The sequence below is a fragment of the Varroa destructor genome, unplaced genomic scaffold (genome assembly GCF_002443255.2).
Source record: "Varroa destructor unplaced genomic scaffold, Vdes_3.0 BEIS01000001.1, whole genome shotgun sequence".
Taxonomy (NCBI): domain Eukaryota; kingdom Metazoa; phylum Arthropoda; class Arachnida; order Mesostigmata; family Varroidae; genus Varroa; species Varroa destructor.
Window position 1 is genome coordinate 67,455,423 of NW_019211454.1, and position 15,374 is coordinate 67,470,796.

The 15,374-nt window shown below is 46.9% G+C and overlaps 1 protein-coding gene across 1 annotated transcript in view; it reads left to right on the forward strand.

Moving 5' to 3' along the window:
• Positions 1-895: 895 nt before the first annotated feature.
• The window catches only part of LOC111254700 (protein tiptop-like), a 31,104-nt gene continuing 16,625 nt past the window's right edge, over positions 896-15,374 (forward strand). The window contains exon 1 of the mRNA XM_022815820.2: positions 896-1,301. Within this exon, the coding sequence (XP_022671555.1) occupies positions 896-1,301 (406 nt within the window). The remainder of the gene's footprint in view (positions 1,302-15,374) is intronic.

Here is a 15,374-nt window from a genome sequence, read left to right on the forward strand (position 1 = left end):
GCTACTTATCATTTCGAATTGTTGGCGTTGCTCAATAATTCGTCGTTTCGTCGTGCTACTGGCAACCATCGCTGAATTCAATGTACCGCTACTCCGAGTGTCAGAGGCGGGAATCATCTACAAGAGTTGACGGGCCTGAATTTATTCTACTTTGTCTCCTCATTTGCTGTCTGGTTGAGTGACTGACTGAGTGACTTTCCCGTCGGCATTCTTGGCCTGGGCCCTGTTTAGTGAGACAGTGCCTAGGTTCAACGGAGGTAGCAGGTTTCCGCCACCTGCTTTTTCCGGCACGTCTTTGGGAGCCTGTGCGCGAGCGCTGGCCGCGCCGCGCGACGAGCTGTTGGTCTGCTCGGAACGGGTTGTGGCTGATGCTTGCGCGCCTTCGCCCCTTGAGGCGACGGCGTCCCCAGACGGCGACACCCTGCCCGAGCCAAGTGACCCCCCCCAGCCGTTGTCCGGCCGCCCCCGCCTGCCGTCTGTCTCTTGTGCCGACGTCGACGCCGAGGCCGAAGTGAGCGCCGACGCCGAGACGTCGGACAACGATAATAGCGTCAGCGATATTAGCAGCAGCATTAAAGAAACAACGCAAAAGGAGTCGATTCCGACAGCATCAACATCACCAGCACTACAACAACCATCGATTAGCAATTTGCCGACCTCGAAAAACGCAACTGTTTCTCTTTGGGTCTCTTCTGCTGAAGAATTGTCTACCGTTACTAAGTCTACGGCGGCCGCTGCAACCGTTAAAGAGCCGCTACCGCAGCAGCGGCAGCAACAGTTAGAAAACGAAGAGCACAAAATCCAAAATCGAAGTCAACAGAATCTGGAAGCTCTGCAGAGTCAGAGTCAATCTCGGCCTCGGTCGCAATCACCATCACCGCAGCAACAACCAAAGATGGTCGTGCAACTTCAGGGGCTGCTGCCGGCCGAACAAAATCCAATTGTGCCGACAACACGCCGCAGGCCACGCAAGAGGCCGCCGCGCTCCTGTCGACTTGTCGTCGACGGCGAAGAAGACGAACAGCAGCAGTGTGCGGCGAGAAACAATAACAATACTAGCGCCAACAACAATAATACTAATACCAATGACTCCGTACAGAGTACCCACGCCGGTCTTGAGCATGAGACAGCGGGAAAACCCGCTGACGCCGAAGAAAGCGTTGAGGATCAGCAACTGCACCACGCCGGCGGAGTCGGGGGTGCAGCGGGTGGACACAATCAACCCCCCGTAGGAGGACATCATCAACATGGACAGCCTCTTTTCGTTGACGGAGCCGAAGTTTCACCTAAGAGAAACAAATGTAAGTTCGACTAAGCGTAAGGATAGCGTAGAAATGATACGATAGACGAAAAAACCTATCACAACGTTCTTTCTTGCCGTGCCCGTTATTTGCGTAAATATAATTATAGTGCGACGTATGCAATAGCAAATATATTCTTCCCGTATCGAGGCATTGGTGACAACAACAACAGCAACAACAACCGTTAATTGAGATTAGATGGACACTCCAAAGACATCAGAGGCAGAAATCGAAATTAGACCGCACAATGCCCTAAGTGGACTAGTTTCGCCATAAAAAAAATAACATTCGAAAATGTTTTACTTTTGCTAATAGTAATGATCGCACGTGATTTGTGGGTCTCCGCAAACCTCGATAACCCATTTTGTGGGTCAAGCGACATAGGAGGATGACATTCATAATGGGTTGGTAGTGTAATATATATACTATAAAAGCATATTTTTGATTTGATCGATGCGTTAATGTTCAAAGTACATGTTTTTAAGAACTGTGACAAATAGCATCTATCAATTGAAACTCTAGTACCTAAATGGGGCTTAGTGTCTCAGATCCTCGTCATTGACAATTCAAATTATCATAATTAGATCCTGGTATTCCTATTGCGACATAGGCCCATATATGTGGTTCACGTCAGCGTGTGGGTCGCCCATCACAAATTCTATTCTGATTGTGCAAGATTTCTATATTCACTGAACTTCGTAAACGTTACAAAAAATCCATGTATTTTTTTCATTTCAGCACACAAGTCGCCTTTGATATAGTGGCCGAATAAAAAGTGGATGGCTAGATACTTCCAACCCAATCATATCGCCCCTGACGGCACCCAGAATTTTTGTTCCTTTGAAACTTTTTAAAACTAATGGTATTCAAAAAAAGTAAGGAGAGCGCACGCTATGAAACTTTGTTCTCTTTTGTTTTCACTGCGTAATGTCGTCCTCTAACACATACATATCCACAAGTAAATGTACACAACGGGGTAGCACAGTATTTAACTCTTTTTGGGTGGTTTGTTTGCCGACTCATGTTATATTTATCGTGCGCTAGTATTGGCAAATGTCTGCGTAGTCTAGATATGTATATGACCGCTTAGAGTATGTGGCCGAATTTATGTCGTGGAGTTCGTCTATGTGACTGTCCCGTCGAGGGTGTCTCTTCCTTTGGGTACCGTTTAGTTCGACCATCTTTCTAGCTACGTGTACTGGCACCACTAGGGTACAGGCACAGGAACCATCTGTCTGCCACCGCTAGCGTTGGCCTGCCGAGTTGCCAGTAGCTCGGCTGGCTCAGCGCGTCACAACGATGAGTTTTCCCCTGCTGCTGCTCCTCGAACAGAGCGCGGCCGCTGCGACCGCACTGGCAGTCGTCGTGCCCACTTCGAGTCTTCGTTGTGGCGGCAACGCCGGTGGTTATGGCCGTGTACCTTCATCGTTCATTGGCTCGTTCGTTACTGCTGCTGTGTGCTGGCGAACTATGCCGATCTATGCGCGGCGTGTGCATGGGCCTGCGGCAGCGGTGCCATCACTCCAGCGTAAGCAGCTCTTTTTTGCCTTAGCTTCTACGAGTTATAACAGTTATATCTGTTCGCCTGGGTGCCTGACGGTCTGGCTGCTGCTGCAAGCAGCCTCTGTCTGTGCCATGCCACTATGTCGCTCAGTCGCCCAGCCGCCTAACTCAAGCCCAGCCAAGCAGTAGCAGGGCCATCCATCAATCATTCATTGGAGCCAATTTGACGTTGATGTATTCCTACAGCTTCGGCTGATCTTCTCTTCCCTGTTCTCTTCTCTCATAGCGGACGAAAAAGGGAGCTTAAAGAGAGAACGGGGGAGAGGGAGTGCGAAGCAAGCGCGCGGTTGCACCAACAGCAGTACCGCTCGGCGGTCGAGAATCGAAAGCTGCCCCGCTTTCTCCGTTGGCGTCGTCATCGGTCGCTCTCGTCGTTAAAAGCCCGTCGCTCCATTTTCGTCCCTTTCCTGCCAGAAAGATGGTGGCCCCCGTGGCCCACAAGGAAACAGCGGTCCGGGAAATGGCCTAGCCTCCCGGACCCGTTTAAACCGTTTATATCCGACTTGCAGCAGCGGCGGTGGTTCCATCCACCGTACACGGCCGTCGCGATCTTGGCACTGAGTCGTTGTTCAGAATGGCTTAGGAATGGAACCGCCGACTCAGGCGACGTTCGAATTTGCTGCGGTGGTAGCTACTGAAGTGCTTGAAGCGGAAACTGGCGAAGCTTGAGTACTGCCGGCAGCTACTTTTTACGAATAAAACCTAGTATGCTGTAGTAGTTACTGGTTCTAGCTTCTCTGCAGCTCGCTTCTTTCTACTAGCTTTATCTCGTATTCATGTACGGTGATGTACTTTGATGCGACAATGTAGACGATGTCGTCGCGAATGGCACCTAAGGACGACCACGGTGAAAAAAGCTAAAGGGTCCGAAAAAGGCCGCTCTGTGCTGTTTCTGCATTTTACGATGAATAATGTTAGGCAGCAGCAAAGCTATGGGGGCAAGGACTTTCTCTGTCCGACAGCGGTGCCAATAGTGACGCGTTGTAAGGTGATACAAGAGCCCTCCCTGATGGTGATGGTTAGCTCTTACCTTTAACCTAATGATGATGAAAGCGTACTGCAGATCAACCCTTTCCTCTCTTAGAGCTCGTTTTGTGATTCCGTCGTCTGATACGCATATGCGATATTTAGACATTTTTTCGACAGGATACCAAAATACAAAATTATACAGTATTACCATTATGTTTATAGGAAATATAAATTAGTTCTATAACGAAGCTAATTTAAAGTATGGTATTCGGCAAGCGTATTTATCGAAATGAAGTCACACATATTGTTTAGACAACGTACGCTCTACAGATTCCTACAGAATACATACAGGTAATGGCATTTTTTTTTCGTAGGTGTAAATTCAGTCGATAGGTTTGACACTTATTCACGAGCATTGCATCTACTGCTGCTAAAGCGTTGAATGTGTGCATCATACATACATACATACTTGTGAGTACAGTGATGCCGGTACCCCTGCAGGTTCGGCGGTATCAGTCCGCCGATCTGGGTTGTCGCACTTACCTCGTTCGTTCTTATAGAGAAGGAAAAACCGACCACCAGTTGTCACAGCCTGTATGTGTTATAAGCGTATCTTTTGTGGCTTCAGTTGCGGTTTTAGCTGCTGTTGTTGTCCGGCTAGCGCTCGTGCATGTGGTACAGCCGATGGGTTGCTGAGATGTCGTCGTGCCATATCGGCCGGGCAGCAGTACACCATTCACACACGCGGCCTTATACACAGACAAACAAACAGACAGCCACAGACGGAACGAATGAATCCCTTCACCGGCATCGACATGAGACGATGGCCATCTACTATACCATTGCCGCGCGATGGTCTTTCGTTCGCTGGGTTTTTCTCATCCTCTTTTTCACTATCGCCCTGCTTCCTCCATCTGCCTCTCTCATTCGTTTCATCCCTGTTCAGTGTATACTCTGTATCTATGTGTGTGCGTGAGTGTACGGTAACCATGTACAACAAGCATGTGGCATGTGGTGTGGTACTCTCACTGTTGCGAGATGCCGCTGCTGCGGTCTCTGTGTTCTATTTCTTCTCTTGATGGGCGGGTGACTATGTGTGGCCGTTCTACCACTGTTATATAGAGTTTGCTATCCCTACAGTTTGTGTATATCTGACGGCACCAACATCAGCAGCCCGGCTGGCTGGCTACCGCCTGCTGTTGCTGCCACCAGGCAGGTTTCTCGACCGACTACAAGCCATGCTCCGAGGCCGTTTGCCATCGAGTAGTCTTTTGCTTCGTTCTCTCTCTCTCTCTCTCCCCCATGCTCATTCCGGTTCTCTCACTCGCGCGCGCTTCGCCATCGGCAGGCCATCGGTGTCCATCAGTCATCTCGTGGCAGTGATGAATCCTCCTTCCAGCCGCTCACCACTCACTCAGACCCAGTCGCTGCTACTGCAGCTGCTGCCGCCGCCGGGTCCATTCCTCGTCGTCGCTCTTCTCCCCCTCCTCCTCGTCCGTATCTCTTTCTATTTTTGTTTCTCCCCCGATCACTCTCTCGCTCTCCTACTAGGATCTGCCTATTTCGTACCTCCTCCTACTACAACTACTACTTTTACTGCCTCCGATCTGGTCGCTGCTGCCGCCTAGGCACTACCGTATCAAGCGTCATCTCAGTATCAAAGCAGAGGCTACATCATGAGCACGACTCACTCACTCTGGCACTTCTCATCCGACGCAAATATCAAGCCTATATGCTGGTCACTCTCTGCGGCCAATACCGCAACATTGCCGACGATTCGGTACCGATTCGCCGTTGAGCAGTGAGTGCCGTTATTGTCACGATCACATTATCGAGAAGCATAATAACGTCGTCGGATAAGGGCAGAATGGCTGTTCTAAAAACGAATGGCCGGCCGCCATGACTGCGAGCGGCACAAATGGTTACAAACATCTTCGTGACAGCAGCCTGCATTTCCTTTATCAAGTCATAGCAAGCGGCATAAGCTTTTATGAATCAAAAGTACATATATATATATATCTCACACCCGTTGTTAATTTTCGGTAGACAATTGAACGCCATATATTTGCGAAGTGTCTACCTTTTGATTAATAGACTTCTGAAATCGTCTCCAGATTTTTATATCGAAAAACCCCTCTTTCTCGAAAATGGAAAATTTTTACGCCTAAGCTTCTCTAAAAATGCACAGTCGCTCAGAGTGTAGGCAGGCAAGAGTGTGGTGTTTGTTAAGTGATATACTAAAATCGGAGTGACCCCGTGATTTAAAGACTCGAGAATGACTTCCTAACTATTAGGGCACAATTTACATGTGTTGACCCTTGCTGTGTCCTGCGAATGGGAGTCCTGGGACATCAAAGGACTGAAACGGAATTGTATGTATCTTCGAAGCTTATTCGGTGGGAAAATTCGACGTCAAACCGTTTCCCCACAGCGGGGTTTGCCTCTCGCCCGCTCTTTTCCCTTCTTGCGATCCGTTAAACGGGTACACCCATCACACATCTTTCCCCAAGCCTTTCCACTTGTCTCTTTCGTCTTTTGGCCACTGGCCTCTGTTATCCAAAATCCGGTTGCTTTTCCTTCGTTAATGTTTTCCAGCCGGATCCTACAGGCTGCCTTGCTAGAGGAGATAACGGTGTTGAAAGGCCAGTCAGATTCGCAGCCTTTGCTGTGAGCAAAGGCTTTTACACTGACGAAATACGCTGGCTAGGGTGAAGACGAGGGACGGCGGCTGCGGCCGATGAAAACAGAAGGCAACACTGGAGAAAACCTGCGCGCATGGATTTTCTCATCACTGGGTATCTGAGGGGTCTCTTCAATTGAGACAGGGGCATACGTTTCTGTCAAGCGTTTAAAAAAGCCGTGATTGAAAAACGAAGTAGGCCTTCTGAAAGCTGGGTAAGTTTTGGGTCCTTCGTCTTTTACCACACGTCATTCTGAGTGAAGTTCATGATCGTCATGTTTGGTTTCTCTCTGCTTTTCGCGCACCAATCCTCTCAACGCAGCCGACACCGCCGCTCATTCTCTTCGGTACTCGTACCCCTAGTGGCATAGTCTCTGTTGGTTTCGTCGTCATCGTTAGAATGGAGAGTAATCAATCAGGGTGATCTGTGACGGCGATCGGTGATCAATTGTGATATTGACTCTCCATTCAGCGCTCCTCGCGGGCACTACTACCATTGCCAGCAGCAAACCCAACAGCAGCAGCAGCATCACCATGACTACAACGACTGCTCGTTCGTCCGCCTGTCTTAACTGACGGACGGATATCCACTATGCCTATCCATCCCTCGACCGAATAGGGTCCAATGTAGGTTGCCAGGCGTATCAATACGTGCGTTCGCTCAACAGACACCCGATCAACCTGCCCTATCGGCCCTATCTCACTGTTTAGCTGCTTTACCAAGCAAGTAAGTCTAACTACAGGCGGGCAAGCGGCTGGCTGTATGGGAAACAGGCGGACAAGCCGATCCGTGATGGCTATCTAGCAACAACAACAGCAGCAGCAGCAGCAGCAGCAGCAACAACAGCAACAATAGCGGCAGATCTAGAAAAAGTCCAGGAAGTAAGAATAACGATAGTAGCGCCAAAGGCTGTCGAGGCGTTAAGGCAAACAGGCCACCGCATAATATTTTTAGCCTAATCGTCGGCAGCTGCGACATATCTTAGTGGAGGACTAAAACAACAGGATCTTGTCCACACTCATAAGTGGCCTGAAGTGGAAACGGAAATAGAGCGATTTCTGTTTATAAAATCTAATATTGGAAAGTGGACGTCTATAAATGATGTAACAGTATCACGTATTGTTGTAGCAGTCATCAAAAATAGGGAAAGCGACAACTGCTACTGTAATAGATATGACGGGAAAGCAGCAAGCGGAAGATCGGTCTAGCATCGCCTTTGTCATCGTCGATGGATCGATCGATTGGCACTGGCGACTGTTTCTACCGATGCCGCCGCTGCTGCTCAACTTTACCCCCAAAACACGTCCATTCCCTTACACTTCCCCCCGTCTTTGTCATCGTCGTGGTTGTTACTGTTGCTACTGCTATCCACCCTCGCTCCCTCTCCATTGCTGCTGCTATTGTTGTCCTGTGTCCTGAGCATTCTTCCGATTGAAGCAATGCCGCGACGCATACCTAAAAGACCACTCCACTCACCTCCCTAACACCTCAAACTATTGATTTATACAATGGCGTAGAAAAGGCGTGCAGTACCGCGCACCTAATCGAGCAAGTTTGGCTAAACTGTTTTTTGTTTCAGTGGTATCTGTACTACCGATCATATAAATACGCTTCTACATATCAATATACATTTGTCCCCCTTCACGTGGAGCATGCCTTCGACGTTACATGTTCAGGATAGCTGACGCCCGATGGTTACCCCCAGCGGTCGCTGTTGCTGCCGTCGGGTTGTTCGAATGCCCCGGGTTTATTTGTTATCACCAGCACTTGTGTGCGTTGGCAACACTCGATACGGCATGCCACGTCACTATTGACAAGCGCCACCACAGCCACGGTGACGGCGTCAGCGACCAACAACGATCTAAACAGAGATCGAGTTCAATTCAATTCAAGCCAACTGAAGTCAACTCTCAAATCCCCGTCGCTTCCGTTGCTACAGAGCCTTAAATAACAAATGCATTGAGAAATTGCCCTTAGTTCCCCTTTTGGAAATCGCTAGCTGGCCAGCTCGCCACTAGCTTAGACAACCTACCTACTAGCAGCCTGGGGTTCGAGCGATCTAATATATATCTCTCCCTTGTCCCTCTCCTAGTCAGCCACTTCAATTTTGTAGTTTCTTGCTATTTGTCTCTCCCCCAAATTTTTGTCTGTCTGTTTTTATGGAGGTGAGCGAAAAGGATCCCCCTCTTTTAATCGTCATGTAGCAGCGTCCTGGCGTCCAATAAATCTATACCACACCGTTGGACTGTTCATGAACTATTTAATGATCTCATCGATTAGTTGAAGTGGTTTGACAATGTCACATTTATGCAAACGCGCGTGGGGCAGTAGACGTTTCATGCAGAGCTTAATTGATCTTCATCATTGATATTTTGCTGCTTCGTGTGCATTTGTTCAACCTTCATATACGAAGAATTAATAGATTATTATTCTTAACGGCTTTCGCCTTTGTATCATGTATAAATGCGTTTCAAAATACATTCCCATCATTCTATTGTAAATGGTAATATATGGCCCTAGCGGAATTCCAGCGACGCTTACTTACGGGTGAACGCTTGTCCCACTTAGGCTCTGGCCGTGATCAGAGTCGCTGGCCAATCAGTGCACCGACTATTGAACCAAAATCACAGTAATGTCGTCGTCTTTACCGTCCGGCTGGCGCTAGCGTATCGTGTTTTGTTGTTTTTGTCTATGTTACAGTAGTTCAGTATCTACGTTCCAGCGTACGCAGTAGCTGTGGTAATCATATGCTGCTATGGCATTCGACTTCGATGGCGGCCACATTTTGGCCAATTTTTGGCAGAATGCTTTATCAAAGCTAACAATATGTCCCTGTCTAAGCGATGACCGGGCAGCCGGCAGGGGACACGATTCATCAGTTGTAAGCGCTAGTGAAAGCCAGTTAGAGTCAGAGAAACGAACAAGCCCATATGGCTGCTCATATGAACGGAGCCTGCCGTGGTCTCACGGCTTTGTGAGAATGCTAACTACTGCCGGGCAGGGAGAAGGGGGGAGACTTTTGACGAATGGCTCTCGATTGCCGCTGCTGTTACTTTTCGCTACTTACCTACCTATCTATCCACTGCTTGTAATGTTACTGGTGCAGCGGTTTCCACTACTTCCACCGCTACGGTCTCTAACCTTTGTGAGGCCGCGCGCCTTACAACGGTATAGTTCGTGCGTACGTTCGTGCATGTGGATATATAGATACATATGCAATGTCGCACAGATTTATATTTTCTGAAGAATAGACCCTCAAACAGGAAGCAAAAAAGACGTGTTCGCAAATGATTGCACAAATAGCAGCAAATGTACATGATAGAGTATCTAGAGAAATGCAGAGATTAAAGACGGCAAATAGTTCTACCTGTCTGTTTCTGTCGAAGAAGGTTAATGGGCAAGCATCGCGATGCCACTTAATCAACTCATCGGGTGCTGTACTTTCGGAAGGGTTGAGGGCTGACGCTGTTATGTAGGTTTGTTCCCATCAAACTAACGAGGCCTGCGTGCTTTTGTGTGTGGCTATTATTGCGCTAACTGGCATTTCTGCTCACTCCTGCGCAAAAAAAAAACGCACTTTGGTCAACACGATTCTATCACTTAAACTCTCTCACTCTCGTCCTCTTTGTCCTGTTTATTTTCTCTCTTCCTGGCGAAGAAAGTCAAAATGCTCGCCGAAGTTTCTAACTCTTTCGTGCCTAGCACTTCGCATCCATACTTCTGGCACGGTTGAAGTTTGCATGCTAGCTTCGCCCTCGTAGTGTCCGTCCCTAATGAGTTCACTTGAATTACCCTACGCTAGCTAAATGAGACTACGCTTTCTTTGGTGGCCAGAAGAAACACCGCATGCTCCAGAACAGCCGTAGTTTCATTGTGACCGTCCTGGTTATTGCGAGACGCCAGCGTTTACGAGGGCGAGAGAGACGTTTGGTTAGGTGCAAAAGTTGTGGAAGGCACCGGTTCTCCAGACCAAGCCTACAAACCTCATCGGGCTGTCGGAAAAACGGACCACGTTAGGTTCTTCGTGCCGATATGTTAACATTATAGGAAAGACATGCAGTTTATGAGAGGTACTCCATCTTGACTCCCGCTGGCCGTGTGACAGAAATGAACCTCTTGGCTTCTAACGGGAACTTATACCGTCCGATTTATCTCGAAATAGACTGTTGAAAAACCAGTCGTCGTTGCTCAGCGATATTAACCCGATAGGATAGAACTCTTTGGCTATCCATTTCGATTTGATGTGCTCTCACTGTGACTGATTGTCTAATTGAGAAACAGAGCGCTCTGTCTGGACGAATCACATACTAGAAGATATATATACTGAACTTACGGCTATGTAGCATTTCGCTATTTCATTCATACAAGAAGAACTATTATTAAATGTACTTGTTAATGTACTTCTAATTAATACTGAGCTCGGCCAATTATTAGCTCATTGGCAGATAGATACAGCATTGTAGCAGATTTTTAAAAAACGGGCTCACTTATATCTTTAGTTAGCTCACTACTCGTCAACTTGCGCTAATTGTGGTCGTACTTCAGAGGTTTCGTTGAGAGTTGCATACAACCACAACGATGGCAGGCAGAGAATGAGAAAGCAGGGTGAGTGAGCCTCATGTCCTTCCTCTGTTTCGCGATAAGGCGATTAGGAAAAAGCGAAATTTACAACGAACTAGTAGTAACGAAAAACGAATTTCGAACAAGATAATGCAAATAAGCGGAAGCGAGCTTTAATGGGTCAAAATCCGTCGAACGCCACATAAGGGTTGTGACCCTGCTTAGCATCGGCCTCGTTGTATGGAAGATACACGCAGCCAAGCACAGTCAGACGCTAACATATGTGGATAGCGTCATTGCTGCAGGAGTGTCCATGCTCGCGTAAACATATCAACATAAAGGAAACAATTTATACTTTCTGACTTAGACGGATTTAGTGGATTGTGTAAAATTTATGATAGGAAAAACCTTGACAGGTGCCTTCTGGCAAGTGTTTTCATATATATATATATATATATATATATATATATATATATATATATATATATATATAATTAGGGAATAGCACGATCTGTTTCCGACTAGTGACAAACTTGAAAATCGTATGAAAACACTCTTCGTAGTAAGTTAGTCTTGTAAGCTGCAGGAGATGCTTGACTGGTGTAATTACTAGCTCCATGCAATACTATTTTTAGTATCCAGAAAGCTATTTATGTGAGTACCAGATGGACGGCTTTTTTAGCTAATGATCAGATGAAAATAACTTGATTTGCACTCTGCTACAGCTCGAACTTACCGAACATCCATATAAGTTCCTACAAAATGCACTGACTCGCGGTGACCCGTAACTTTGCGTATTCGCAGAGGCTATAATCTACGCAATTTGTATAACGGCCCCGTAACCGGCGGCCGTGGCTTGTGTGATTTCATTTGTAGAGTCCTATGAAACGAATTGTTCCTTTTGCTTGACGATCTATCTTGTCGTTAGGAAAAACTTAAGGGTTCTCACGGCTGCCTCGCTTAACCATCCATAGTGTTTATGCTCCTTCTGCGAACGTATGTGTGTGTGTTTAATATAACAAACCCTATCTGTTTGGCGTCTTCTGTGGTCTACCCTATCACCATCTATCGTGATAGTGGCGCTGTCGCACTGTTATCCATGCCGCTTCCTTCAGGCTGAAGACGCAATGATGTTCAGTGCTCCATAGAATAGCATTGGTATTTAACAGCAATGGCAACGACATTCAATCCGCATCTTTATCAAACGAGCCATACTGCAATCCATTCTTCTAGATGTTGCCAATTCAACCAGAAACTTCGTCGTCAAAATGAAGAGTCACTCAATCGCTTCGGAGGAGCGTCTTTTCCAGAGGTTGCTTTTTTTCGTCGAGCGAATTGTCGTTTGCATCAGTTCAGCGCCCAGTCTATTCTCTACGCTACTTGTATGGCTGGCTTTCTTATTTCCGTTGCGATTGCAGAAATACTTCCAGTGTCACATACTCGAATGGAGATGATGCCTGTATGATTTAGTATGAAGGCCGCCATGCTCAAATTGTTAGGATCTGAGCTGATTGATTTGTGTGACCATTGAGTCGACATCGTATAGTCAGCCGAAGGCAAGGCTTGGCTGACTTTCCGATTGAGTCGGCCGGCCGTTAGAAGTGCTGTTACCAATAGGACGCCGCCGTCGATGCTGCTCTGATGTGTTTGCCACGTAGCAGCAGTAGAACCATAGTCTTGTAGCAGTCCATGGTGGCGGTTCGCTGTATCGCCGTTTGACGTAGTTGTGGCTGTGAAGCCGCTGCTCATAATGGCAATGTTTGGTATACATCTAACTTTTCCGTTGGATGATGGGGCAGCCAGGCCAAGGGCAACAGTAGCAGCGGTAACAAAATTGAGCGAGTGGGCACAGTAATGCTTGTGATGTAAACGAGACGATCACTACACTTTCTCAAGTGCGTGAATATGTATCTGTCTATGTTTATGTTTTTGCGTCGACGTCCGTGACGTAAGACTAATATCGCTATTGCTGCTCCTGTATATCGCCACCGTTTTCACCTAACTACATTTAGCTTATCATGCTTCGTTAATCCGCTGGTCTGTTGGACCGTCAATGAATGCGGTTAACATCGGTCCCTGTCTTTCTGATTCCTTCGATTCAGCTTCACTGTATTAATAAGCAAATAATTATGAACGCCTTTAGGAACCTTATTCATCTCCTTTCACCAAAGAGTAATAGTCCTATACACATGAACAGGATACGTAAAAATTATTATTATCTAGCTTATTTAAGCATTATCATCGGCGCTGAGTTACGTATAGCGTACTGATGCAAGACATCTGATAGCGGTCCTAATAGTTACTCGGGCCTTGGCGGTGGAGAAATGAAGCGGATGAGCACAACGGTCACTTTAGCTACTCAGGTGCCTAATAGGGACGCAAAGTTCTGTCAACCTTTCTCCAATGTGTGTTGTGCCCTTCTCTAGCTACCTCTCCATTGCTTCGGTGATGCCCACAACCTAAGAGATTTCTTGAGCAGTCACACGTCGATCATTCATCACTAAGTTTTCTACTGCGTCGACATTTTCCTCACACACTCGCTGGCTGCTTCACTGTCACCACGCCATACTTGCAAGTTTCAGCAGCAGCAGCAACAGCAACGACGTTCACTGCGTTGATCGTCTTTTAAAGTTGTCTTCTTGAGCCATATATTAGAACCAAACGATCAAACCAAAATCAAACAAAATTGAAACGCACAAAGAGGTAGATTTTTTAGGAAAGAAGTTGACCAGTCATGAGATCAATGTAAATGTGGATCGACTCCATTGCTTCCCTGTACACTCCCTATATTTAACCTATGATTGTTTTCTTGCAATATAATTATGTAGATCTGATTGAGCAGCGATATCGACTACACCGCGAAGCTAAAGCCTTCCCTGGGACATTATATGTACGCGTGCATGTGTTTTGTTGTAACAAATTAATGCCTATACAGGAGTACGGCGCCAAATGGGAAAAGCTATAGGCCAATCTAGTACGTTACAAAGGGAAGATTGATTGATTTACGAAATTTCACAAAATTCTATGAGGCTATAGCGGGAACCTGTAGTAATTCGTAGTAGAGGACAAAGCTAAGATTTCAAAGGATCGGACGTTTCCTAGCTATAGAATGCGGTAGCCAAACAAAAGTTCTATACTAACTACTAAGTATATCTCTTGTAATGCTCTATTGACTATGCTTCTAGCAAAGTGGAACGTCGTCATCGTCGGAATCGATGTCAGAAGGACACAGACAGCGTTAGCTATACTACAAAGTAGTCCTGCTATATTTAACTACAAGCTGTTATTATGATGCCTTCTACCTTTCGAATTCGCCTCTTCTCCATAGAACAACGCGAGGCGCGGCTCCGCGTGTCATTTACGCAGCAATAGCAAGAAAAAAAAGAAATCATACTCATCGTTCGCTTAGCGGCGACAATGGCGGTAGCCGTAGCGAACACAACGGACGGGCAATTAATAGCGATAATGGTTTCGCTTTACTATTGTTTGCTTATTTCTGTTTCCACCCGAATCCGAGTAGACTATGCATCTACCTTCCTACCTGCCGACCTATTTGGGTAGTAGCTAGCTAGTTAACTGGTAGAGAATCAACGCGTTTCCTGAATATGCTGTTGAATACAGATTTCGATTAGATCTTAAGCTATACTGACCGGCTATACTGAATGCACCTACACGCTGGAGCAGGCTGTGACACGAACACGATCGACGACTGGAAATGGGGTGGTGTTTCGCAATAGTCCACCAGTCGCGCACAGTGTCCTACAGTTGTCAGGGTCCGAGTTGGGTTTGAAGTACGAACTACATTACACGTCTCTGAGCCTGTTCAATGGTTTCCCTCTCTCTCTCTTTCTCTCTCTCTCTCTCTCACTCTCTCTCTCTCCCTCTATCTATGAACTGTGAACATAAAGATAGGGTAGGCGAGAGGAAGATCGGTTGAACCATCAACTGCAGATCAGCAGCAAATGCTGACTTCTGTAGGCGGGCGAAAACAAACGGGAGGAGCCGTTTGTGCATCTCTACCGCATAGGTTGACTCGTGCATCCTGACCCTACTATATCCCTATACCAAGAGGAAGATGCGCAGAGGCGAAAGATGGCATCTTTCGCCTTCCACGCTATTTCCACTGCTGTTACAAGAAGTGACTGCCTTGTTCATTTGGCCATCTCTATCGACTCCCCCCCGTCTCCTTCCCTTTTCCTTCCCGTTCGTTTCTTTTCCTTTGAGACCTGCCACTCTTAAGGCCACCGCTGCTGCTGCTGCTTTTAGCTTGTCGATTTTGTCCGTCGGCGGTTCGGCCGAT